The sequence below is a fragment of the Pipra filicauda genome, unplaced genomic scaffold (assembly GCF_003945595.2).
Source record: "Pipra filicauda isolate LSUMZ 115617 unplaced genomic scaffold, ASM394559v2 scaffold264_size1072897_pilon, whole genome shotgun sequence".
Classification (NCBI taxonomy): Eukaryota; Metazoa; Chordata; class Aves; order Passeriformes; family Pipridae; genus Pipra; species Pipra filicauda.
Window position 1 is genome coordinate 622,126 of NW_024104381.1, and position 25,476 is coordinate 647,601.

General features: G+C 58.9%; 2 protein-coding genes across 2 annotated transcripts; one reads left to right on the plus strand and one right to left on the minus strand.

Annotated features, from left to right (window-relative positions):
* Positions 1 to 411: 411 nt before the first annotated feature.
* FMOD (fibromodulin) lies at positions 412 to 7,026 on the plus strand. Its single transcript, XM_027746980.2, has 3 exons — positions 412 to 663; positions 2,975 to 3,985; positions 5,847 to 7,026. Exons 2-3 carry the CDS (start codon positions 2,989 to 2,991, stop codon positions 5,996 to 5,998), a joined length of 1,149 nt encoding a protein of 382 aa, XP_027602781.2. The 5' UTR covers positions 412 to 663; positions 2,975 to 2,988; the 3' UTR covers positions 5,999 to 7,026.
* An 11,294-nt stretch (positions 7,027 to 18,320) lies between these two features.
* Positions 18,321 to 20,038, minus strand: BTG2 (BTG anti-proliferation factor 2). Its single transcript, XM_027747000.2, has 2 exons — positions 19,791 to 20,038; positions 18,321 to 18,829 (listed from the first exon to the last, which is right to left on the minus strand). Exons 1-2 carry the CDS (start codon positions 19,948 to 19,950, stop codon positions 18,495 to 18,497), a joined length of 495 nt encoding a protein of 164 aa, XP_027602801.1. The 5' UTR covers positions 19,951 to 20,038; the 3' UTR covers positions 18,321 to 18,494.
* Positions 20,039 to 25,476: the final 5,438 nt, after the last annotated feature.

The window sequence follows — 25,476 nt, forward strand, 5'->3', positions numbered from 1 at the left end:
TTGGTAGGCAATTTATTTACCTTGGATGCTGCAGCCTTATCGTTCATGGAAATGTTTATCCCAAATATTTAATAGCGGGACTGCATAAACTGAGGCTTCCTGCAGAGGCAGCCCAGGCTGCCATCGGAGCAGCACTAACGTCTCTTCTCCTGGTACTGTAAAAGTTAAGGATAATTCCTTGTCTCTCCCAAAGAATCCCATCCTCAGCACCTCAAAATCCGATATTTTTTAATCTGGCCAGAGGCCTCCTCATCACTCCCTGATGAGAAACACAGGAGACCTGACAACAGCCCTTTTAAAAACAACATCCCAATTCCACTAAGTCGTTAAACAGAGAGAGCCTGAAAAGTGCCAACACTCCTATGAGAAAAGACGGGAGAGAGAGAGAGAGAGAGAGAGAGGGGGAGAGGGAGGAAAGAAAAAGCAGGTTATTTATAACGCCAGGCAGCATTAGGGTCTCTCCAGTCTCTCCTGCAAACTGGCTGCTGCTGGGAGGTCACTCCCCAAAAACCCTGGCGAGCCCGTGACCTGCAAGCACAATATTTGCTCTGGGATCTGGGGCGGGCACCAGGCTCTGCGGCTCGGGATTCACTCCATGCTGCTTGACACACGGGCGAGCCCGGAGCAGCACAGCCAGGCTTTGGAGAGGAGGATCTCACCTTGGTAAGTCCGGCTCTGTATATATTTATTAGGATTTTTTTTTTTTATTATTACTATTTTTTTTGAAGCCTGATTTCCGTACCTGCGCCTCGGCCGGCGCGGCTGCCACGGGGAGCACACGCCAGCGACACGGGTGGCACAGCTGGGAGAGCCAGAGCTCCCACACCTCTGGGAAAGCCCTTCCCTCCTGCCCACCTCTCCCGCTGCCCACCTCCCATCCCACCCACCGCCCCTCCTGCCCATCTCCCAACCCACCCATCTCTCCTCCTGCCCACTTCTCCTGCTGCCCATCTCCCCTCCTGTCCACCTCCCATCCCACCCACCTCCCCTCCTGCCCCTCTGGCAGCTCCATGCCCGCTCGCCTGGGAGCTGGACACCTTCACCCATGCACACCCAGGGTTGGCAGTGCCTCCCTACCCATCCCATCCCCAGGGAAAGGGGGAGCTGGTTTCGTGCCTGGCACAGCAGCAACGGGCCGAGTCCATGGATGGCCACAGTCCATAAAAGCCCCTTACTCCAAAACCCACTCCTTCTTGGAATGAGGAGCTGACCCCCTTAGCTCAGCAGCCCCTGGCACAGAGCAGGGACACCAGGAGGTGACATAGATCTCAAGGCTGGAACATTCAGGTCAGATCCCACCCCAAAACCAGGGATGAAGCCCACCAGGGAGGGGAGAAGCCACCCATGAATGAAGAGAGGGTCAGTGGTGTCTGCTGGGGACAGGCTTGGGGTCACCAGCAGGTTGAAGGGGGGCACTAGGAAAGGTGGAGGGACTGCATGGCTGGGTCCTGCCCCAGAGGGGCCCCTGGGAAGGGGCTGCCAAGTGGCTCTGCATGGGTGGAGAAGCCGGAGGCTCTGGTATGTCAGCAGGCACAGTGCCCTGGAGCAGCGGGAGGAGGAGGAGGAGGAACTCCTCTGCCACTGCCAAGCTCCCCCGTGGCACACAGCATCCCCAAGGATCACGTCTGCTCTGCTTCCACACAGAGGGGGAAGGAGGGAGAGGAGGAGAAAGCCAGGGAGCCATGTCTGCCCACCACCAGCTCAGTCCCTCTTTTCTTCCCGTGCCAGGGTGGCCACTGCCTCCTGCACACTGTGCCCGCTTTGTCTGCCAGGCCAGACACCCCCTCTGTGCTGCGGGTTGGGGACACGGTGAGGGGTCACCAGGTGACCCCACGGCCACCCCTGGCACGGCGAGGGGGGACACTGGTCCCTGCTCAGCCCTCGCCCGGCCTGCGGCTGCCGGAGCCGAGCTGGCAGGGATGAGCTCCCAGCCACGTATGTAGGAGCCACAGGAGGGAGCGACTCCTCTCCCGCTCCCAACAGCATTTCCTGGAGGGATTTCAAGCTGCCTGGCTCCAGGACACTCCGTGTGCTCATTCAGCCCGGGATGAGCAGCCGTGGCTGGAGTCCCTCCTGCTGCAGCCCCGCCGTGCCCTGGGCATGGCAGGGGGTGGCTGCAAAGCCCACACCAAGCCACGGGGGTCAGGGATGGCTTTGCCTTGCTCCCAGCTCCCAGCCCTGCTCTCCTCTGGATCCCAGCCCTCGTGGCTGGATGTCACAAGCAGAGCCCATCGCCAGGTCTGGTGACACTCCCTGTCCCTGGTCACACCGAGGGCCCGGCGGGTGCTGCCCCTTCTCCTGTCGGGGCTGAGCTGGGGGAATCTCAGCTCGGGAGTGGTTTCATTTCAAAAATAAGGCAGAACTTGTTTACCAGGATTTACATCAGTCCCGAGCATCCTGCGTTTCCGTGGGGGAAGGGAGAGCTGGATGGAACCCACAGCGAGTTGTGTCACCTGCGAGTGTGGCATAAATAGAGCTCCATGAAAGATGCCTTGAGCTCCATCAAAACATGCCTTGAGCTCTCAAATCAACCTGAGCTGGCAGCTTTCCCTCTCGTTCACTCAGCTGGAGAGCTTTCAAGTCCCTTCTCCTCCCTCCATGCAGAGCCAAGCCCAGGGCACCTCGGAGCAAACCTCGTGTGACCTTACACAAATCCAGACCGTGGGTCCTCTATCTCCATCCTCTACTCACTCCTAGCAGAAATATCCATAAACCAGGATTTTGCAGGTAAATCTCCACTGGGGTGGAGGTTTCTCACAGGCTTGAGGTGAAAAGGGGGAAGATCAGGTAACTGCACACAGGAGCTGTCAGCAGCTGTGGGTTTTTTGGGTAGGATTCACTCAGGTTCTCCAGCTCTGCTGCCAAGTACCACCAGGCCCATCCAGCACATCCCACCCCGCTGGATTCCCAGGCAGTGCAAAACCAGACCTGACCCTGCTGACGGTTTCCTCCCCACCTCTCTCTCCCTTGGCAGGTCCCTCCGGCGCCATGTGTTGGGTCACCATCACCATCCTCACCGTGGCCGGGCTCTGCGGGGCCTCGCTGGGCCAGTACAATGAGGAGGAGGACCTGGCCTGGCTGCAGTACTACCTGAGGCAGTCCCGCGTGGCCTCCTACAACTACGTGCCCTACTACGAGGACGAGAGCCCCCCGTACGCGTACTCCTACCCCGCAGCTCCCGACACGGAGCCGGAGCCCGGCCCGGAACCCCAGCAGGCCCCTTCCTGGCAGTGCCCCCAGGAGTGTGACTGTCCCCCCAACTTCTCCTCGGCCATGTACTGCGACACCCGCAACCTGAGGTACCTGCCCTTCGTGCCCTCCCGCATGAAGTACGTCTACTTCCAGAACAACCTCATCACCTCCATCCAGGAGGGCGCCTTTGACAACGCCACGGAGCTGGAGTGGCTGGCGCTGCACAACAACCAGATCAGCAGCGACAGGATGGGCAAGAGGGTCTTCGGGAAGCTCAAGAACCTGGAGAGGCTGTACATGAACAACAACAACCTGACCAAGCTGCCCAGCCCCCTGCCCCGCTCCCTGAGAGAGCTCCACCTGTCTTACAACCAGATCTCCAAGGTGCCCTCCAACGCTCTGGAGGGTCTGGAGAACCTCACGGCCCTGTACCTCAGCCACAACTTCATTTTTGAGATGGGGGCTTCCCTCAAAGGGCTCAAGTCTTTGATCCTTGCTGATCTGAGCTACAACCACCTCAGAAAAGTCCCTGACGGGCTCCCGGTGTCCTTGGAACAGCTTTACCTCGAGTACAACTACATCAACGCCATCCCTGATGACTATTTCCAGGTGTCTCCCAGGCTGCTCTATGTCCGGATGTCCCACAACAGCCTGACAAACCAAGGCCTCTCCTCCAACACGTTCAACAGCAGCAGCATCCTCGAGCTGGACCTCTCCTACAACCGGCTCCAGAAGATCCCCCGGGTCAACACCAACCTGGAGAACCTCTACCTGCAGGGGAACCAGATCAATGGTGAGCAGGAACGTGCCCCCCCAGGCGTGGTGGAGAGGGGTTGGTGGCGCAGGGGATGGATGGAGGTGCAGGAGGGGATGAGGAGATGGGGATGCAGAACATGTGGGAGACCACCTGGGGTAACGGTTTGAGCAGGAAGGTGGAATTTGGGAGACTTGCAGGTGGCCCTGAGCAAGGCAGCAATGGGACCTGTGGCATCCCAACACACACGGAGCCCAGAATGCTGCGGTGTGATCCAGGGGGTCATTGCATTGGTTTTTCTGGCTGTTTATCAGAAGCCTGAACATCTTCTGGTTGGAGATGCCAGAAAGCAGGTGAGGCACCACCTGGGGAGGGGTTTGTGGTTCCAGTCCAGCAGTGCTCACGGGTGGAGGGCTCAGCAGCAGTGGACAGAGGTGGGGTGTCCCCTCTGCCACGGTCACTGCACGTGGGAACACACGTCACCCTGGGCAGCACTAACTCAGGGGTCAGGGATTCCCCTGCAGTGCCCAGGGCCAGCACAGCCCCCTCTGCCCACCTTCCAGGGCCCCACCACAGGCCATGGACCCATCCATGGTCCCAAAGCCCCCCAGGGGTCCCAGCCTGCAGCCCAGGGGCTCGTCCTTGCCAGGGCTGGGCCAGACGGGAGCTCTCAGTGATCAGAGCCCTCCACGCAGCCTCTCCTGCCAGGACTGAAATCCACTCCGCTTAATACACAAATAAATAACAGGAACAGATTGTTCTGGGGCTGCTATTTATAAAAATAAGCTAGAAAAATAAACCCCCAAGCAACCTCCTGGAAAAATCCAGCCTTGCCCCCTCACCTGCCAGACCCCGAGGGCAGGACCCTCCCGGAGCAGCGCTGGAGCCCCCGGGGGTTGGAGTCCCAGGGCTGGGACGGGGATGTGTCAGTGTTGCAGAGAAAACACACAACCCCGCACCGGGGAACTGACAGAAACACAGAAACAAGAACAGATTCCCGAATGTTTGCTTTCAAAATCTGTAGCTGTTGCCGTCTGCCCACAAATGCCACGGAGCCACCGCGGAGCCGCTCGGGCTTGGCAGCAGCTTCTCCTCCCGCTGCACCTTCTGCCACCGACCCTCGCGGCACCCCCGGGTCCAGCTGTGCAGCACCAACCCCTGGGGGTGCCCCCGGGCCGGGGCCGTGCCCCTCCAGCCCCCCAGTCCGTGCGCTCGGGGGTCCCCCCGCATCCCCCCGCCTTCCCCAGCAGCATCCCGGCCTGGAGCTTTGCTGCCCTCTAGTCCCAAATCCTGCACAGAAAAATGTACGTTGGGGTTTGTTCCATCTCCTCCTTCCAAACCCAGTCTGGGCTGGGCTGGAATTTCCCTGCCTGGCGCTGGCAGCATTCGAACGGAGAGGGGATGTCTGGATGGGGACAGGGACATCCTTCCTCCTGGACATGCTGCCTGGGGGTCCCATGGTGGCCAGGGAGGGTCAGGGGATGGAGACTGCAGCCTGTGAAGCCTCCAAAAGGAGCTACAGAGGCAATTCCTGATGAAAGGCGATGTTTTCCATCCTACTCCACCCTATGAGCTCCACCCCGGCTGGGCAATGGAGCCAAGGACCTGCTTCCAAACCCTTGGATAGGCACAAACCTGCCTGCTCCTTCTGCCTGCAGCCAGGGGCATCAGGAACCCTTTCAGTTTAAGAGAGGAGCGTGTTGAGTCTGAATTCACAGCGATTTGGGGTGGCTCTGTTTTGTTCCTTGCCCACCTAAACATAAAGCAGCTCTCAAAGGTTGATACCTCTGACCCAGCAGCCCCTTTGCCATTTCTGACATCAGCCCCCAAAAACCAGCCCCATCAGGGAGGCTGGAGGGGGCTGAAGCCTGTGCTCAGCTCCACCCTCTGTCCTCCACAGAGTTCTCCATCAGCAGTTTCTGCTCCGTGGTGGACGTCATGAACTACTCCCGGCTCCAGGTCCTGCGGCTCGACGGGAACGAGATCAAGCGGAACGCGGTGCCCCCCGACGCCCCCCTGTGCCTGCGCCGGGCCACCGTCATCGAGATCTGACCCGGCCCCTCCCACCCTCAGGACTTGGCTCCCCCGACCCTGGGGAGACCCTCACCCCGTTCCAGTGCAGCTTCTCAGCCTGACTCGGCTTCGCAGTAGTGCAATCAGGGGGCTCCGGCAGCCGGAGCCTCTCGACCCCAAACTCTTTGTCTTCCCAGAATTCTTCCTCTTCCTGACTCTCCAGCCACGCAGGGTGGGATGGATCCCAGCACCGACCCCCCTCTGACCCCACCACAGCCAGCCCCCCCACACCTTCTCCCCCGGCCTGGGGGGGATGCAGCGGGGACGGGGCTCATCCCACCTCTCAAACCTGGCCCTGAGCATCCGACCCCCGGGGGGGGTTCAGGTGGGGGGTCCTGCAGAACCAGCAGCTCTGAACCCCCTGGCCACAGGAGAAGCATCCAGGAGGTTGGGAGCTGCAGCAGTAAAGGGTTAAAATATCAGTCTGAAGCATCCCTCGGTCTGGGATGAGGAAGAGCAAATCCACTCCTTCCCCTCCATTTCCCCCCCCTTCCATCAGCCTCCTGCTCCAGAATTAAAGGAGAGAAACCTTTCCTGCTGCTGGAGTCAGAGAGAAACCCCCTGAGGAACAGCCTGGTTACAGGTCTCAAATCTTCCTCCCAGCCCAGTGGATCAGGGCAGGACGGGGTTGAGGGATGTGGGAATTCCTGGTGCTGTCACTCTCAGCTGCCTGGGCACCCCCCAGCTTGGCTCTGAGCTCCCTCCCTGCCCAGGCAGCCGAGGTACCTCAATTAAAAACCAAAAAAAAATAAAATTCCCGCAGCACCGCGTGCTCCCACAGCACGTTTGAATCCGCCAAAAGCCAAAACCACCCAAGTCGGACCCTTGGGCAGTTCAGTCCGAGGACCAAAAGGGGCAGCTGAGCTTTGGGGATGACCTGCAGGGGTCACCCCGACCCTCCGCGTTGTACCTGCATGCGAAGAGCAAAAACCCCCCCGAGACCCCTGTACCCTCCCGGCATGAACTGTAGGCACCAAACCCGCCAATAAAGCCCTTCCCAAACTGCACCGAGCGCGTCTGAGGAGCCCCTGCCCGGGGCTGCTCCGAGCACCGCAGCCTCCCCTCTCTCAGGCCAGCTCTTTTTCCAGCCACAATCCAGGCTGGAATTGCCGACTAGTGGCTGTCCCAGGCATGGCATGTGCGCACGGAGCCTTCCCCGCGCCGCGGAGCTGCCGCTCCACCGCATCCCGGCGGGGTCCCTGCAAGGACGTTCAGAGGAGGGAAAACACACCTGGAAAAGTGTCAGCGGAGAGAGGGAGGGAGGGCGGCACCGCTGGCTGCTGTTTTCCGGGGGTTCTCCGGGCTTCAGCCCCGCCGGTTTTCAACAGCTGAGCTGGAGGATTTTTAAAAATGGTAATTTCACACGGAGGGGACTAGAAAGTTCCATTTCCCAGCCTATGGGCTCCTCTGGCTCCAGGCTGGGAGCAGCTGGGGAGGCAGAGGCTGCGGGCACTCTGTGGGATGCAGGAGCTGGGCTCCCCAAAAATCCCTGGTCCCTGGCTGGGGGCAGCCCCCCAGCTCCAGCCAAGGCTCCTGCAGGAGCCAGGCAGAAGTGGAGGCCAGAAGATCCCTTGGGCCACCCCTTCCCCATCCCCTCCCACATCCCAGGGCAGCACAGGGACACCCACATCCATCCTCATCACAACCTCCCACAGCCAAAACCCATTCCCTGCAGAGATCCAAATCCTCCTGGAGGCACCAGGACTGGGAACTCCTCCTTTGGGGTCCCACCACGTGCCCAGCTGGCCAAGGACCTGGGGAATGTCACTGGATGTTGGCATTGCCTGTCACAAGGGGTCCTCTCCAGGCTGGAAGGGTCGCTCTGGCTTTCCCTCCCCACAGTCACATCCCCAGGGAGCAGCATCCAGGTTTGGGAGCTGCCCAGCACCCAGGGGTGCCCAGCACGGGCAGGATTTGCTGAAACCCACCTCCTCTTGGTCCTAAGGTCAGGTCTGTGCCCCAGGGCATCCACACTCCTTCCCAAAACACAGCCTGCAGGAGCCAAAGGGGTGGGGGGCGAGCTGGGGGGGGTTGTGGGGTGGCCAAGCTCATCAGCTCAGGAGGGACATGGGAAGAAGTCTGGGGGGAAGGAGGATCTGGGGGGAGCAAACAAAACCCGGGAGAAGCAGCTCCAGTGCTCCTCCAGCAGCTGCTTCCTCCAGGCAGGGCCATGGGATTGCTGATTTACACCAGCTGGGGGGAGGTGAGGGGGCAGAGGGTCAGGGCAGCCCCCTGCCCTGCTTCTCCCCCTCCCCAAAAGAAAGGGAGAGACCCCATTGGTCCTGGGCGAGCCCACAGGCACCCAATCTCTGCCTTGTTGGGGTGGGAATGGCAGGGAAGGGGGCTTGGCCCCCCTCCTCATCCCCTTTCTCCTCCTCCTCCTGTTGCTGGGAAGAGGTGTGGGGTCCGGGGGGCCCCAGCAGCCTGAATCCCACCGGGAAGGAGGGAGGGGAGTGCAGGGTTTTGTCTGGATCCACAGAGCAGGATAAAGAAGGGGGAAACCCCAAACTGACCCAAACCCATCTTCCCCAGCCCCCCTGAAGGTGAGCCCTGAACACGGGGGCTTTGGGGGCTGCTGCAGGGGGGAGCAGCAGCTGCAGCCCCTCAAGGTCTCATTTGGACTGTGGGGTTCTCCCGAGGCCTCTCTCCATCCCCCATGTCCACAGAGGGGCTCGGACCTGGGCACCCACCTTGGGGCTGTCCTTGCACGAGACACCAAAAAGCAGCAGCTCCCACTGGGTGCCCTCCACGGGGTCAGGCAGGATTTCTCCAGAGCTCCCCTGCAGCCCCCAGACTCCACCTCCACTTCTTTCCACCTTTTTTCTCTAATTCTAATTCCTCCCCTTGCTTTTTTCTTTTTCCCCCCTTTGCATCATCCCTCAGCTCCAACACTTCCCAGACTGTTTGTAAACATCCCTTTAGGATGTTTCCTCAGGAAGCGCAAATTTCTGTTTAAAAACAACCCCTCAAAAATATTTTCCTTTGGAGAAACACACACACACACAAAAGCAGCAGGGAGGCAGCAGGTTCCGGGTTTGCCCCAACGCTGCCAGAGGGGCCCAGGGTGGGGCAGAAACCCCCTCACCCACCCAAGGGACACGAGCTCTGGACACGTCCCCGTGCCCCAAACTGAGCGTGGGAGTGTTTGCAGTCCCGGCCCAGGGAAGTGTCACGTCCTCCAGTGCTTCCCTTTGCTCAATTCTTCTCGGATTTAACCCAAACGCTCTGCTGTCGGGGGGAGTCTCGGGGACAAAGGGACGGGCGGGCGGGTCCCGGTGCCGCCGCCACCCCGGGCCATGTGCAGCCGTGCCGGGGCCGGCAATAAAAGTTGATTATTAATAAGCTGCCGGGCTCCGGCCGCAGCAGCTGCCACGTTGCTGGGAAGAGATAAGAAAACTGTGGAGGCAGCGGGAAAAGAGGCCGGGGAGGGGCCCGGGCACAGGGACACCCCCCACCCCCATTGCACAGAGGAACAGGCTGAGCCCTGGGGGAATGAGGGGGTCCTGCTCTCACAGCCCCACATCAGGAGTAAAGAGAGCTGGGAGTTTGGCATTTGGGGTCTCAGGATTTTTCTCTCCACCCACTCCGGGAGGATGAGTAGCTTGGGGTCTTAGAGCATGTGGGGGCCCGGCCCCCTGAAGGGACTGAACATTTTTTGGGGACCACTGGGGAAAGGTGTCCTTGTTCCCCACACGTCCCCAGAAGCGTCTGGGCACAGGGGAGAGGTTTGGGCAGGAAATTCCCAATCTGTTCAGCTCCCATTCTTGCCTCCCCTTTTGTTCCCCGGCCATCTGTCCCCAGCCCCGCTCACCCCACGCTCCCGCCCCCGCCGCACGTGCCATAAATATCAAGCCGGGCTTTGTCTCTGCTCCAAAAGGCAGCGTGGCCCCCACAGCCCAGCCCTGCACGGCCCCTAAAGCTGCTGGGGGCTGGCACAGCCCCGGGGGCTCACGGGGTGGGTCTGGGTTTGGGGGGCACAGGTTCAGCATCGCTCCTCTCCCTCCTCCTGCCCCAGCAGGATTTCGGGTTGGCACTGGGAGGGGGGGTGTTGATCTGCCACCACAACCATCCATGGGATCCATGAGCACGGCCTTGGAGATGGAGATGGACCCCATCACCAAACTCATTCCAAAGGGGGAAAGGAAGGAAAAGGAATTCTCAGCCCGGCAGAGCTCAGACCCCTGGCAGGCTCCCCATCTCTGGGCTGCCCCCCAAAATCATACCCTGGTCTGTGCTGACCACCCAGAGGGGAACCTGCTGGGGCAGATCTCAGCCAGACCCTCTGTGGAATCCCCCCGTGGGGGCTGGGGTGGGGGGACAAGCTTTGAGGGAGCCCCCCAGCCATGTCCCATCCCAATCCAGCCTTTTAATGACAACAAAGCAGCGCCCGAGTCAGCCGGGGCAGCTGCTCCCTCAGCCCTTCCCCTTCCCGGTTTTATCCGGTGCTATAATAGGCACAAACTCCCTGGTAAAAGGGCATTGTCAGAGGGAAGAGGGGCCTCGCCCTTCGTCTGGCAGCTGGGAATGCTGGGATTGGGGGCTCAGGGAGATTGTTTACTCCAACTGGTTCCCAGTAACATCTCCTGGAGGTTCCCCAAAGGAGCGGGTGTCGCGTTCACGGGGGTGTTGTGTCCCCCCAGCAGTGACACCGAGAGCTGCCCCATCCCTGTGGAGCGGGACACTGCTGTGCCAGGCACAGGGATACCCTCAGGGATACCCTCAGGGATGAGTGGCCCTTGCAGAGGGGATGGGGCAGGTACCAGCCTGGATGTTGGGATGTTTGGATGCCCCAAAACATCCCTACACGAGCTGGCAGGTCCTGGGGCACAGATCCCTTAAATCCTTCCCCGTCTGCCTTGTCAGAGCCAGCCAAGACTGGCAGGGATTCTCCATAGCTTTGGTATCCAGGGGAAGAGGGGAGATGCACAAGGGACACGCAGCACCTCACACAGCACCTGTGGGGTTTGGATGCAGCCTGTGGGACACTCCTGGGGTGACTCCTGGAGATGTGGCAGAGGGGGGAGCCCCACGAGCCCCCTGGTGCTCCCGGGAGCTGGGAACATGTTCCCCCAGACAGGCAGGGCCCATCCCAGCCATCAGCTCCAGGCTGGGCCCAGGGACGTGGCCCAGCAGGAAGCAGATGCCGAGCAAAGCAGGGACTCAAAGCCCTGAACAAACCCCGGCAGCTGCTGAGACTCACACAGGGCTGGGACCTGCCCCGGGCTCTGCCTTCCCATCCCAGACACGGCTCCAGGGGAAGGAAAACTGCCCTGAGGAAGTGAATGCAGGCTCTGGCTGCTCCCACCATCCTGCTGCCTGTGCCCTGCCCTCTCCTCACTGCCACTGCCAGGGATGGGGACAGGGGCGTGGTGTTCCTCGGGAATGGGGGCACAGCATCCCTTGGGCATGAGGGCACAGCACTCCTCAGGGATGCCAGGGCACAGCTGTCACTCCAAGACCACCCAGCCTGGGGTCCCCAAGGGCTGCACCCACCCGCACCAGCAGCAGTGGGTTCTGCCCGCTGTGGCACTGAACACGTCAGGACACCTCTCTCCCAGGGTGTGGCACAGGGCTGGGGTGGAGGGGGCTCAGCACCGCGTTGCCCGACCCCGGCAGACCCCTCGAACCACAGTAATTACTGTGACAATCCAGAATAGGAGTCGTACACAACCCTCCCGGCGGGCAGAGCGAGCTCTGCCCTGACCCGTGCGGCGCTGAGGCCTCTTTTCTCCCGGCTCTCAGCCCTTCTCTGGGAAACAAAAGGTGCAAAGTTTAGTGGTGCATGAAAGGAGAAACAAAACCGCGGCCCCGGCTCGGCCCCGGCCCCGCCGGCCCCCCCCGCCCCAGCAGACAGATGGCAACAGTTGGCCCCGCACACCAGTTGCTGCTGCCGCCAACAAGCCCCTTTTATCCCCACCAGGTCATAAATGGGAGCGTTGGAAGCGGCCCCAGCGCCGGGAGCAGCCGCTGAGGAGGGGCCGGGATGGGGATGGAGTGGGGATGGGAATGGGGTGGGGATGGAGTGGGGATGGGAATGGGGATGGGGATGGGGATGGGGATGGGATGGGGATGGGAATGGGGCTGGGGCTGGGGTGGGAATGGGGTTGGCTCTCCCCACGGGATGCTCAGTGGAAAAAAAAAGCAGCTCAAGTGGCTCCTCTCCCCCTGCCCAACTGGCCCCTCACCCAGGCGCTCACAGCAGGGGAGTGGCTGGGATGAGTTGGTCCCCGGGACCCCCAAACCCTTCAGTGACAGCCGGGGAGTGGGGAGGTGTGGGGACCCACTGCAGGGCCAGAGAGAGCCGTCCCTCCCCAGACCCCACTTCTGTCCCATTCCAGCTGCCCACCTCGAGGGGGGATGGCACGGGAGGCAGGGAGCAGGCAGGGAACGGAGCCAAGGCTGGGGCTGGAGCTGCCGACAGGTTTTGTGGTTGTTTGGGGGGAGGTTTCTTTGTTTCAGGCCGGCATTAGGCACGGCCACCGCCCGCCCCATCTGCCGCTGGAGCCCCTCCAAGCGCAGCCGTCGCGGGGGAGGCGAGTGGGCGACGGCGGCTGCGACACACCCGCATCTGCCCGTGACCTCTGGGGAGGAAGAAGGGGGGTTTTCCATCAGGTGGCTCAGTTTTTAGCAAGGATTAGGAAGGCAGAGTGGTTGGTGCCTTTTCCTCGGTGCTGGTTTGGGGGTCCCGGGGGGGTGTGAGGCTGTTGGGGTGCTCGGGGGCGGATGAGATGGGTCGTGGCCTTGGAGAGCTCCAGGTCTGGCCACGGCCACTGTGCAGGGGCAAAGGGGGGCCAGAGAGCTGGGCCAGGGAAGAGGAGGGAGAGGAAGGTCTGTCAGGAGGAAGGGCAGACAGGGAGGGCAGTCCCCAGCCGGGAATCGCTCCGACATCCCAGCCAAGGGACAGAATCCACCAGGAGCCCATGTGCCAACACCGATCCTGACCCGGTGCCTGGCCATGCCCCGGGGGCTGGAGAAGGGCTTGGCTCAACCCTGTGGGGTGCAGGGCTGGTGTGGGGGCTCCACTGTGGCAGCAAACACTGGGAATGCCGGAGTTTGGTGGTGCCAGAGGCTGCTGGCACAGGCAGCAGCGATGCCGGAACGCACTGGAAGTGCCCCAGCCCAAAACGCTGCGGGCTTGGCACAGCACCAACCCCTCCAAACCCCACAAATCACCTCCCCGTTGCCAGGCCACGTGCTCGCAGAGTTCCTACGGCTCTGGTGGATCCTGGGTAGCTCATCCAGGCTCTGGAGCAGCGCAGGTGAGGAGGGAGCACCCCCGAGCCTGCACCTCCTCCCCCCGTTCCCAGGGTGGGTCTGGGCGCTGCCGGCTCTGTCTGCCCAGATACAGCGAGTGTGGCTGCGCCCAGGGAGTGCCGGATTGGCCTCGGCAGGGCTGAGAGAGCCCGTCCTTCCCATGCCCTGCCGGCAGATAACGAGGGCAGGAAGCACCTGGCAGAGCCCGTGGGCGCGGGGGGGAGGCTCAGGGCGCCCGGTTTCGCTTCTGGTCCCCCTCCAGCTGCAGCAGGGAAAACCCAGAGCCGCGGTGCTGCCCCGTCCCCTCTCGCCTTCCTCCCTTCTGAGCAGCCTGGAAGGGACCTGGCTCCCTTCCCTGCTCCATGGTGGGCAGGGGGAAGCGCTTCGAGGCAGGGGTGGTGACAAGAGGACTGGTGGGGGACGAGGTGTGGGTCCTGTGGGAAGAGCAGAAATAACCCCCACGAGCGCTTTCACATCCTAAATGCTGATGTCGCTCCTGTGGTAACTCAGAACTGAGAAACGCCCAATTTCTGCTCAAGGGACCCCGGGGAAGGGAACACACAAACACCCACAAAGCACCCAAACACATGGCCATGTGGGCAGGCAGGTGTGCCGGGCAAAGGGCTGAGCTCTCACCCAGGGCACAGCAAAGGCAAACCCTCGTTTGTGCAACACACGGGTCTCTGATTACAGCGTCTGACCCCGGCTCCTGGGATCGGACACCTCCCTGCCCTGTCTGGATAAAAAAAATCCCAACAGAAACCCAGCAGCAGAAAATGAGCCAAGATTCCAATAGGTGGAGGTGCGTGGATTTAGCTGCTTTCAGTCTTTTCCGGAGCTGCTCCAAGCAGTTTGGGGGCATCCGTGTCCCCAGCTGAGACTCCACATTCCCTGTGTCAGTCCTGGGAGGTGCTCAAGGGTCTCGGAAGGCCTAGAAAGGGCTTTGAGGAGCAGATACAGATGCACAACACTAACCCAGCTTGCACCTGAGGTATCCAGATCCTACCAGAACAAAAATGACGAGCGAGATAAAAATAGCAGCTACGTCAGGGATGCACAGGCTGGGGGGGTCTGGCCGTGCCAAGCGCTGACTCCTCACTCCGATCCATGGCGTAAGAGCTGTATTTTTATCTTGGCTGGGGGCAGCCCAAATTTCAGCTGATCTTGGCCCTGCCTGCTGGCCCAAATGCCAGGCACAGGTCACAGCACGCCGGGCTGGCCACGGCACGGACTGCACCAGCCTGGGAACGGGCCTGGAGCCCGGGATCATGTCCTGGCAGCCCACACTGGTTTGGGCAAGCCAGAGGGAGGAAGGCCACCATCACCTGACTTCCCCAAGCCTTTGAACCCGGGTGACTCCCCAGCTAATCAGCAGCCGAGCCGCCCGTCCCTCCCCACCAGCCCTGTTTCACAAGCAGCAGCAATTGGGGTGTGTTTATGCAAACTAATGAAGGGATGAGCTCAAACGGGAGCGGCTTTGACCCGGCACCCAAATCTGCCCACAAATTGTTTCCCTCTGGGAGGTGGCACGTTGTGACCCAAGCAGGAGGGGAGGAGCTGCTTTGCCCTCTCCAGGGAGAGTGGTGGGACCAGGGCCATGCCCCCCCTTGGCATCCCCACCCCGGGAGGGCAGAGGGAGCAGCCTGGGCTGGGTCAGAGGGACACTCAAGCCCTCCTGAGCTCCATAAAAATGGAGCTTTGGATCAAAAGCAGCACAAGCTGATTTAGCCAGGTCTGCTCCTGGAGGGGGGTCCCTGTCCCGGGGATCAGGGTCACAGCTCCGTGCTGAGGTCACTGACACAGCCAAAACAGGATCTGCCTTGACTCAGCCCCAGGTGCCTTTATCGTGACAGGCCCAGAGCATCGCCCACATGCCTCAGTGCAATCCAGTGATCCCTCACCCTTCCTCCTCTGCTGGCTCAGTCACCGCTGGAAGGACAGTGGGGGCAGGGAGGCTTCACCAGGAACTGCCCCCTGGCTCCCTCAGACCATTAATCCCTTCTTTCCCAGACTCCATTTAAGCTGTTCCTAGGACTGGGTCCATCACACCTTCCCGCCCTGGCAGGACATGGGATTTCCACAATCCAGCGTGGAATTAATCCCCTGCTGCCCAAGCCAGAACCCAGCACAGGGAAGGAGAAGGGCAGGACACCCACAGCCCAGCATTAGTCACCAGACCAATTCCCAGCCTTAATTCCTGCAGTTTAGAGGGTCAGGTTTGGAGTCAGCACGTTGACTAAGCAGCTTTTTGTTAAACCTCCTCCGTGACGCAGCCGGATATTCGCAGTCACCCACACTCCAACCGAGCCCGTGGCATTCCCAGGGTGGGATCTGGGCTGCAATCCCAACCCTCACCCCCTCCACCAGCACAGGGCAGCTCCCAGGAAGAACACAGGCCTTGGTTATAATGCTACATTTTTATTAAAGTAACAAAAGCATCGGTCTGTCAAAGGATCTGTACACTCTGGATATAAAATACTACTGTACATTAGTAACCACCCCACTCCCTCCTCCAAGTCCTTACAGACTTTCTACCATTTTCAACCAAATACAAAAAGCAGGTCCCGTTCAACAGTCCAGCTTGGTTAAAAAAAAAAAAAAAAAAAAAAAAAGACAGAAAACCCCTCAAATACACTGTCTCAAACTCCACAGCACTCGGCTCTGCAGGTGAACATCAGGCTTGTAGGCAGAAGGCAACAGAGCACACGAATTCACAGCTTTTACGTGTAACCAGCTACAAGAGAAAGGGATTATACCCAAATTTGGTTGGTTTTGAAGCTACAAACAGACACCTTTAACATTAGGCTCCTCCACACCAGGGACAACAAGAATGAGGCTATTTTGGGTCTGGAGGTGGGGGCACGTTAGGAGCAGTTATAGTGTATTCCTTTGGTGGGGGCTGTTGTTCCTGGAAAACTCTTCTGGGAAGAGGGAGGGAATAGAGTTAAAAAGGGGGTGTAAATCTTAAGACTGCTTTGATCCTGACAAATTGCAGCCCAAGGAAGTACCAGCCTTCAGGAGCCTCCACAGCCAGCCCAGGAGCCCAGCAAAGCTCCTGCTGGGTGAGGGTCTCATCGTGGGCTTCCCACGCAAGCAGGTCAAGGGAGGACTCCAAAAAGCACCGAGATCCCTTTTCCCTGAAAAGGGAATTTGCTTTTTTGGAAGTTTCCAAGCGCTCCCCTCTCGGTGAGGTCACCTATTGCACAAGTTCACCATGGGAAAAGCCCCAGTGCTTTGTTTCAACTTCTGCTTTGCTGACGTGAGAGATTTTGGTGGCGCAGAGGGAAGTGATGCAACTCCAGGGCCACACTCTGCTCTTACTGCTCAGGGACAAACAACCACTTGACATTTAAAAAGCATTTTAGAGTCGAGGCTGATTTTCCAGTTCTGGAATTGATGATTTGAAGCTTACAAAAGTCAGAACTTTTCCATGTTAGTAGTCAGAGTTGGGAAGCTGTGCTGAATTATTTAATATATTAAAGACCAAGCTAAGAACTGTGGCAGATGGGAGCTTCCTTCCTCTCCCAGAGAGCCCAAGATTTGGAAATATATTGCACAAATGTTTGAGAACTTGAGTCATCATAGGCTGGGCAGGAACAACCCTGTTTTTGCCAGTTAGCTGCCAGGTCAGGAGAGAGGAAGGTTAAGAGTAGGCTGAGAGACAAATCTGGGAAGTTTTGCTACAACCAACCATGTCAATGCCCTTTGCTCCAATCCCTTCTCCTGGGATCAATGGAGGAGCACCAGTGGGTTGGTAAAAAGGCCAAGGACATCCAAATATCCCAGTAAAGGCTCCTTCCCAACAGGCAGGTGAAGTTTGGGGCAGCCCTTTAGCTCCCACCCCATTTGTAGTTTGAAGGCCAAATCCTGAACAACATCTGGGCAGTCTCCCTGAACACAGGTTCCACTGGGACTGCAAAAGGAGCTTTGCTGGAACAGGCAGAGCACAGGACCAGGCATTAATTGTGCAAAAGTTATGTTCCACGAGATCAGAACCAAACCATGCCCTTTACCACGGGGTCATTGGAGACAGGTCCCAGGGACAGGAGAGGAGGAGAGGGAAGTGCTGTGACTTTAAATGCAAAGTTAGGACACCAAAGCATCTGAGCATCCCACACACAGGGGGAAGAGCCCCCCAATACTTCTGATTTTAAGAAATAGGGCAGCAAAGGGGTTCTCACACACTAACCTCTACAGCACAGGGAGAGTTGCTTCAGCTCTTCTGGAGAAGTGACAATCAGGAGCGCTGGACTGGGCAACTTGTGCAGGCAGGAGGCCAAGCCCACGCCCGGGAGCACTGGGAGGCCACACAAGAGCAGGTCTGGGCTGATGTTTGAGCCACACAGAGCAGAGAGGCTTTGTAATTCCCAGCTGTTCCGTGCTGGTCTCGGGCTCTGGAGCGCCCGGCTCCGTGTGCAGCGTGGGAGACAGCCAGGGACTGGGAGCACCAGGGAAAACAGTCCTCCAGTGCCACCACAGCAGCTGCACGAGTCATCCTGGGCACAGCTCTGCATCCCCAGTGCAGCACCTCTGCCTTGCTCCACTTCCAGCGTGGCCCTTCCAGCCCAGCAGTGGACAGGGAAGGTGGAGGGGCTGGAGGCAGGGCAAGCTCCCCTCGCTGTGCTGGGAGTGGGGCAGAGCAGAGCTGCAACACGCACCGAGCAGGTCCAGGAGAAGTGTGAGAGCAAAGGAGAGGGATCCCAGGGTCCCCAGCATCACCCAGCCCCGAGGCAAGGCTCCCCCAGAACTATATCCAGGCCCCAGAGAGATCAAACCAGCTGGGGAGTGAAGCAGTGAAGGGAAGGCAGCACCTCCTTCCCCCCTTCTCAGCAGTATTGCAACACCTGGTGCTACAGCAATAGTGCTGGGAACCAGGACGGGGAGAAGGTGACACATCTCCCACCACCAGCCACACTTCCCAGCCTGGCTCTTCCCCCTCATCCTCCATTCCAAGCTGCCCAAGTGAGCGAGCCAGCCCAAAATTGCCATCCAACACTAATTAGGTAGATATCGGCTTCATAAGAAACACTCACAAGCTTGCAACAGCTTTAAAAAAGGCACCTGGAGCCCCGCCTCTGTTCAGAGCGGCGCCCGATATTTTAATTTTGGATTTTCTTGGATTTTTTTAAAAAATATAAATAGCTCTTCATCTTAAAAATAGATCCTCGGGTGAGGTATTACAGTAGCCTGTGTCTTGGCAGTGTAAGGACAAGAGGAGTATTTAGCTGGAGACAGTCATGATGTAGTTTTTGGAAGGACTGGTGCGGCCCAGCATCATCTGGTTCTTGCAGGTGAGCATCCCGTAGGAGCTGGGGGGCTTCGAGGCCTCGTACAAGACGCAGATGGAGCCGTCCTCGCCGATGCGATAGGACACCTCGTAGGGGTCCACCCAGAGCGTCAGCTCGCTGGGCAGGAGCTGGTAGAGCTGCGGGAGGCTCAGTCCGATCTGGCTCGCTGCCTTGCTGATAATGGGGTCCATTTTGTGGTTGATCCGGATGCAGCGGTACCCGGAGCCTTTGAAGGGTTTCTCGGGGAACCAGTGGTGTTTGTAGTGCTCTGCAAGGGAAGCGACAGGAGCGGTGAGCAGGCGTGGAGGGGGTCTGTGTCCCGCCGTCGTCCCGAGGGCTCCCACGTCTCCTGGAGGGAGCTCGGGGCTCCTCGGGAGTGCTCCTCAGGCTGCCTCCGGAGCCGAGTGCTCGATTCTTTGGTCACTGCTTGTTCCAAGGTGCGGCTCCTTCAAACCCCCGGAGGGCAGTGCAGGGACCCCAAGGCTGCCGGGGTGGCCGGGGCAGATACCCTATCACCCACCCCAAAGCACCGCGGCCCGGGAGCAACATCCAGGTCATTCTCTAAGTTCAGGAGCGCTTTGCTACCTCTTATCTGAGCACAGCAACAAACAAACCATCCCTCCTTCGGGGCGATAACACCCGGCTGTGCCGGGCTGGGAGGGGACCCCTGAACCACCCAGTTCGTGCCGAGCCCAGACGTGCCCGTGGGGAGGGGAGTGCCAGACTCTGCTGACACAGGGAGGGGGCACAGACTGGCTTGGGATCGTCTGTATCCACCCTCAGCAAGGAGGGCTCCAAAAGGGAGCACAAAGCCCTCGGAGGCCGGGCAGGGGATCTGCTCGCTCCCAGGATGAGGCAGTTTCACTCAGGACCCCACAGGGACACAGGTGGGTGCCCTGGGGTCACACGGGTGGGCACCCAGGCAAAGGCACGAAGAGGATCCGGCGTCAAGGACGTCACAGCCGGGTGTCAGGGAAAGGCATCGATGCGTGCCCGACCCCAGGGGACACAGGTGGGCATCCAAAGAGGGACACCGGTTCTGGGAGCAACACAGGGGGGCACCCGGAGGACACCCGGTCTTATCCCAGGTCCTGGGAGCCACATGGGCGAGGGCATCCGGAGAAAGACAACCAGTTCTGGGAGCACCGAGGAAGGACACCAGCGGGCGCCCGGCCCCGAGGGGGACAGGAGGAGCCCGGACACGAGCGGGCTTCTCTCGCCGCACTCACCTGCGAGCGCCTCCCGCAGCGCCCCGCTGAAGACCTGGAGCTGCTGCTCGCTGACGCAGCCCCGCGTGCGCAGCAGGCTGGACACGAAGCCGACGGCGGCGGCGATCTCGGGCACCATGTCAGCGCGGGGCCCGCGGCGGGGGCCGTGGCGGTGGCTCATCCCGGCGCTGGGATCGGGGGTTCCCGCTGGGATCGGGGGGTTCCCGTTCCGAGGGCTCCGCTCCGCCCGTTCTGCGCCGGCGGCGCCGCGCGCGCCTTATGCCCGGCCGGGGAGGGGCGGGGCCACGGCGACGGCGCGCCCCCATTGGCTGAGGCGCTATGCAAACGAAGAGTATGCAAATCGCGGTATGCTAATAGCGCGTGAGCTCAGCGCGCGAGGAGCGGTGACGTCACAGCGCGGGGGGGGCGGTTACGGGGCAGATTCGGGGTGACCCGGGGGGGGGGACAAGGGACAAGGACGGGACAGGGACAAGGACGGGACAGGGACAGGGACGGGACAGGGACACGGACAGGGACACGGACAGGGACACGCTCCCCCCTCGACCCGCGGCACGGCCCCCGTGCGCTCCGGGGGTCGCGGGATTGCGGCTCCTTGGCAGTCACCCACGGCAGAGCTGCCCCGAGCAGTGGAATCATCGAGTCATCGGATGGGTTGGAAGGGACACTAAAGATCATTTCGTTCCAACCCCCCTGCCATGAGCAGGGACACTCTCCACTAGACCAGGTTGCTCCAAGCCCCGTCCTGGCCTTGGACGCTTCCAGGGATGGGGCAGCCACAGCTTCTCTGGGAAATCCATTCCAGTGCCTCACCACCCTCACAGTAAAGAAGTTTTTCCTAATATCCAATCTAGAACTATTTTCTGTCATTTTGAAGCCATCCCCCCTTGTCCTGTCACTCCAGGTCCTTGTCCCAAGCCCCTCTCCAGCTCTCTTGGAGCCCCTTTGAAGAGGCTCTAAGGTCTCCCTTCCAAAACACTCCTCCAGATGCCAGAGCAGCCCAGGTGCCCTTTGTGACCCTAGAGAAACCCCCCTACGGGGGGTCTTTTCTCCCCAGCAATGTTTCCATCACCAAATTTCCTTCCCCAATACACACTCACAGATCCTTGTCTCCCAGACAAGTCCAAACCCTTTCCAGAGATCCCCGAGGAGTGCAGGGAGAACTTGCCATTGCCTGCACTGTCCCAGGCAGGTGAGGGAGATGAGGGGGAGCACTGCCATGACCACCTTCCTCTTGCTGCCTGAGGAGGGTTTGGGGTGAGGGGTGAGGACAGACACCCCGGGACTTGGTGCCTCCTGCCAGCCGAAAGCCAGGCTGGAGGAAGAGCGGGACACAGGAGGACGTGTCCCATCACGGAGCAGGGAGAACAAGCCAAGGCAGGCACGGAGCAGAATGTCCTCGGGTGCCTCCTCCAGCCCAGCAGGAGGGGAGAGCAGAAGCAGCACAAGCCCTGATGCTGTGGGAGATGAAGGAGCACCTTAAAGCCACGACAATGCCGGGAGCTGGCCCAGCTGGCCCAGCTGCCCAGCCACGCTGCCCAGCAGAAACACTGGCCCAGCTCCTGCTGAAACTGGCCCGGAGCTAAAGAACAGTGGGAGGCCAAGCTCTTTGCTTGCCTTTGCTTTGATCAACCATGAGAGAGTTAGTATCAAACCAGGACGGGACTGTGAATGAATATTCCCTGGCAGAGGACCGGGATTGTTCCAGGCCATTGTCTCCCAGCCCCAGATGCCTCCTCAGCGTGCACCGGGGGAGGATCTGAAGCCACAGCTCTGATGTGATCCCCAGCGAGATCTCTTTCTCCTCCCGTGGCTGGGGCCTCATTTGGCATCTCCACAAGCAGTGGGTGCAGCTGGAGCAGATGGGGCAGGGAAGGAGCTCCTGTGGATTTGCCTGTGCCCGTGGAGCAGCGTTCCCACAGTGCTGCTCCTGTCGCTTATCAGGTGCTCCCTGATAAGGATGAGCCTGGGGCTGCTCAGCCCCAGCACATCCCACATCAGTGGGGCTCTCCCCGAGCCCCTCGGGGTCCTGTCCTATGTGGGCACCACGCTTGGCAAGGGGCAGTGAGAGCATCACCCACCCGTGCCCCTCAAAAGGGGGGATGTCACAGACAGGATGGGAGCCTTTCCAGCACCTCTTCACACAACTCTCAAACTCCAATTGTTTCCCATGGCTCCAGGGTCTAATAGGATTTTTTGAGGCCTTTTGCTTGCAGTCTGCAGCTCGTTTTACTCACACCCCTGTCACTCCTGGGCACACACACTGCACACAGGGTGTCACACCCACAGGACGAGCCGGTGGCTGCGCAGCAAAGTGTGACCATCGAGCCAGAGCTGAGGAAGAAAATGGCTTTTGAAGCCATAGAAGAGGTGGATATAACAGATCCTGGCCAAGCAGGGCTCTGTGCTGACCCCGTTTCGTGCTCTGTGCAGCTCGAAGGCAAGTGCAGCAGGCACAGGGTGGGGTCAAGCTTGCAAGGAGATAGAGCCAAGGGTTCCCCGAGTCCTCCCCTCCCTGCTCCATCTGCCGCTCCATTCATCCACAGAGCAGAAGAAATCAAGCAAATCTCTTGCTATAAACCAGATTTGCCTTTGTAAGCTTTGAAATAAACCCAAGGATTAAAGTCTAAGGACTTTTTTTTTTTTTTTCCCCTTAAGTCAGCAACACACATGAAAGAGCCCGTGGGGGCCTGTGAAACCCGGAGCCCAGCACGCTGCAGGGGGTTGGTTATCCTGCAGCCAGAGGCCCCTGGATGAGGCTGGATAAACACCCAGCCCCAGCCTGTCCACGCAGAGCCCCAGTGCTTTAAACACACCTGTGCTGTGAGCCAGCCACGCTCCCAGCGCGTGGGCACAGCCACCGTCAGCACAAACCCAGGGAGCAGGGGAACCATCCCAGGGGAGATGCCTTTGTGCAAAGACAGCAGGAAAAGCCACGGCGAAAATAAACCCTCAACTTTTATTTCTTTTTTTTTTTGGCTCTCCCAAACCCACGGGAGAGGCCTGGGCTGAGCTCTCCATCCAACCAGACCAGCTGGGAACGGGGAGAAGGGCTGGTTTCTCCCATCCAAAAGGAATACTTGGATGGTATCAACCAGTCCTGAGTCACTGGACAGTAGTTGTAGCAAGTCTGTCCTCCAACCTGCCAAGAATAGCACTCATAGCCAGGGCTATTTATTTGCCATTAGGGGTAACTGTGCTCATTAAGTGCTGCTGATGAGCCACCCTGGGCCGGCAGGTTCCCCTGGTCCCCCCTGCTCTGCCAGGGATGGAGTAAGTGGTGGCACCATTCTCCAAATTCAGATCTTCCATTTATCCTTAGTCACCACCTTTCCACAGGCTCCCAGTGCCCAGCTCAGGGCCTTTGTCTGGTGTGTGTTCATCTGGTGGGACACAGGCCCTGGGCTCCCAAATCTGATTGTCTCTGCTAAGCCCTTCCAATAGGAGATTTCCTGTGGAGCTCAAGGACCTCTAAGCGGGTTATGTGCTCATAATTTCTGGCCCTGTTACAAGGCTGCAGTCTTAAAGACAGGGCATGAGGCTTAATGCACGCTTTCAAACTGCTTTGAGGAGTTACAGAGCAAACAAACAATTAGAAAATAAAATTCATTTTAAGAAGAGAAGTTAGAGCTGGGTTTAATGCTGTTCTGGCTGGATTAGTTTCCGCCCTGTGTTTAGCTGGAAATGGCTGAGAGCATTTAGATTTCAACTTAAAAAAAACCAACCCAAACCCAATAAACTTCTCCCCAGCGATTGGCCAGGCTGGGTCTGTAACTGGTTTGACAGGAATCAGGAGTTCGGATAGGCTTTCAAACACTCTGGGCCTGTTTATCCAAATGAGGCTCAAAACCAGTCGAGCTGGAAATTTTACAATAAAAGGGGAACATTTGGCTTTCAATCAAGGGTTAAAACTCGGCAGGGACAGCCCAGGCTGCTCACGGGGACTGAGGCTTTGCAAGTCAGCAACTCGTGGTGTTTTATGTTCACCTAAAAGGCAACAGTTCCCACGCTGCACTCGGGCTCGTTATGCTTTTTTGGGGGTGACGACACCCTTAATTCTGCTGGGCTCAAGTTTATAAGGCATGAGACACAAACCCCAATTTCAAGCCGTCCTGGAACACCATCAGAGCTGTCACATGGCCACAGTGGGAGTCTGCACCCCCTGTTACAGGCAGGAAAACAGTTCCACAGAATCAAGAATTAAGATCCAAATCCTCCTCGTTAGACGTGTCCCCCAGATCACTAAATGAGCTGTCACTTCCCCCAGCCGGGTCCCTCCCAGTCCCCCCAGCCTTTGGGAAGGGTTTGGAGGTTATCTGTGGAGATTTGAGGAGCCAAGGGCTGGCTTTCTTTAAGTTAAGGATGGGGGGGGAACCTCTGGGAACAGTCCAGAACTGTAAAAATAATAGATGTATTGGACCGGCTCAAATCTCATTACGTGGCTGTGCCGGAGGAGGCACAGACAACTGTGCCTGCAGTGCCAGCAGCCACCTGGTTGCTAACACCAGTTAAGCACAATCACTGGGAATTTAAGGGGAAAAAAGCCCAGGGGTAAGCTGGGCTAATATGTTTAATCACAGCTGTAATTGGTAACCCGGGTCTGACCCCAGAAACAGGCCTAGCAGGCAGGGTAAACAATAAAGCAAGACTCTAAAGCCCAGCCTACACTTATAGCTAATAAGTCCTTTCAAAACACACAGTTGTGAAATAAGGCCGTGACTGAACCGTGTGAAATGCGACTGGGGGGAGAGGGAGGGCAGGGGCAGGAAACAAACCCCCTTTAACCCACGAGCTGCTCCCTCAGCCCATGTTCTCCAGCACGTCCCCATTCCCGGCAGTCCAGACCAAGGTCAGGCAGACCAGGCTCCTCAAAGCTTATCTCCCCCCTGGCTCCAGGGCACTGGGCTCTGCTCAGCACCTCGTCACCTATTCTGGTGCCTGGATGTCTTTTGTCAGCTCGACCCTTTGTTTGCTCTTTGTCGCCTGTAACCGGATCCCACTCCTGGGACCTCGGGATGTGCGGACGGGACATGTCAGGACACATTCTGGGCATGTCCAGGCAGTTCCATTTGTCCTACCAAGGACCTTTAAATACTCCCCTCTGCTTCTGTGTGGATGGGAGCTGGATTTCCCCACAGCATTTGCACGCAGTGGCTTTTGCAGCCCAAGCCCAGGGCTGCAGCAGGGGACCAGAGTGTTCCTCAGAGCCCTCTTTCACAGAACACCCTCCCTCTGTTCCACTTCCCTTGCTGCCTGCCTTGTTCCCTCATGGAAAACAACCTATCTGACCCTGTCATATCTGTTCAGAGGTATTTTGGGAAGCAAACATTGCTGTACTCAAGGGAGTAACAGCAGAAAGCGTTGCTTTCCTTCACACTCCTTAGGACTTTGGACCTAGTTTTCCACTGGTGCTGAGCTCCAGCTGCCACAGGGCTTTTCTCCTTGGTCTCACCAGATTTCTGCTGGACCATGTTGATGGTTCAAGAGGACGTTTGTTCAAAGCTCAGTATCATCAAGCAGAGATGAAGCCTCAGAGTTTGGCTCCTCACGAAGCCGCCTCGGTGGGGAAGGTGTGGATTTGACCTCACGCTGATTTCTGAGGTGGTTTCCTGTTCTTTGCATTTGGTTATTGTTTTTTTTCCACGTCCTCTCTGCAGGATGCAACGGCCTCCACCCACCTCTGTCCCTG

Bases quoted from the DNA above. Each gene is read 5' to 3' on its own strand.
- FMOD (XM_027746980.2), top strand. From the start codon at position 2,989: ATGTGTTGGGTCACCATCACCATCCTCACCGTGGCCGGGCTCTGCGGG. The intron at 3,986-5,846 runs GTGAGCAGGAAC...TGTCCTCCACAG, and splicing joins GCAGGGGAACCAGATCAATG to AGTTCTCCATCAGCAGTTTC.
- BTG2 (XM_027747000.2), bottom strand. From the start codon at position 19,950: ATGAGCCACCGCCACGGCCCCCGCCGCGGGCCCCGCGCTGACATGGTG. The intron at 18,830-19,790 runs GTGAGTGCGGCG...CTTCCCTTGCAG, and splicing joins GCTGCGGGAGGCGCTCGCAG to AGCACTACAAACACCACTGG.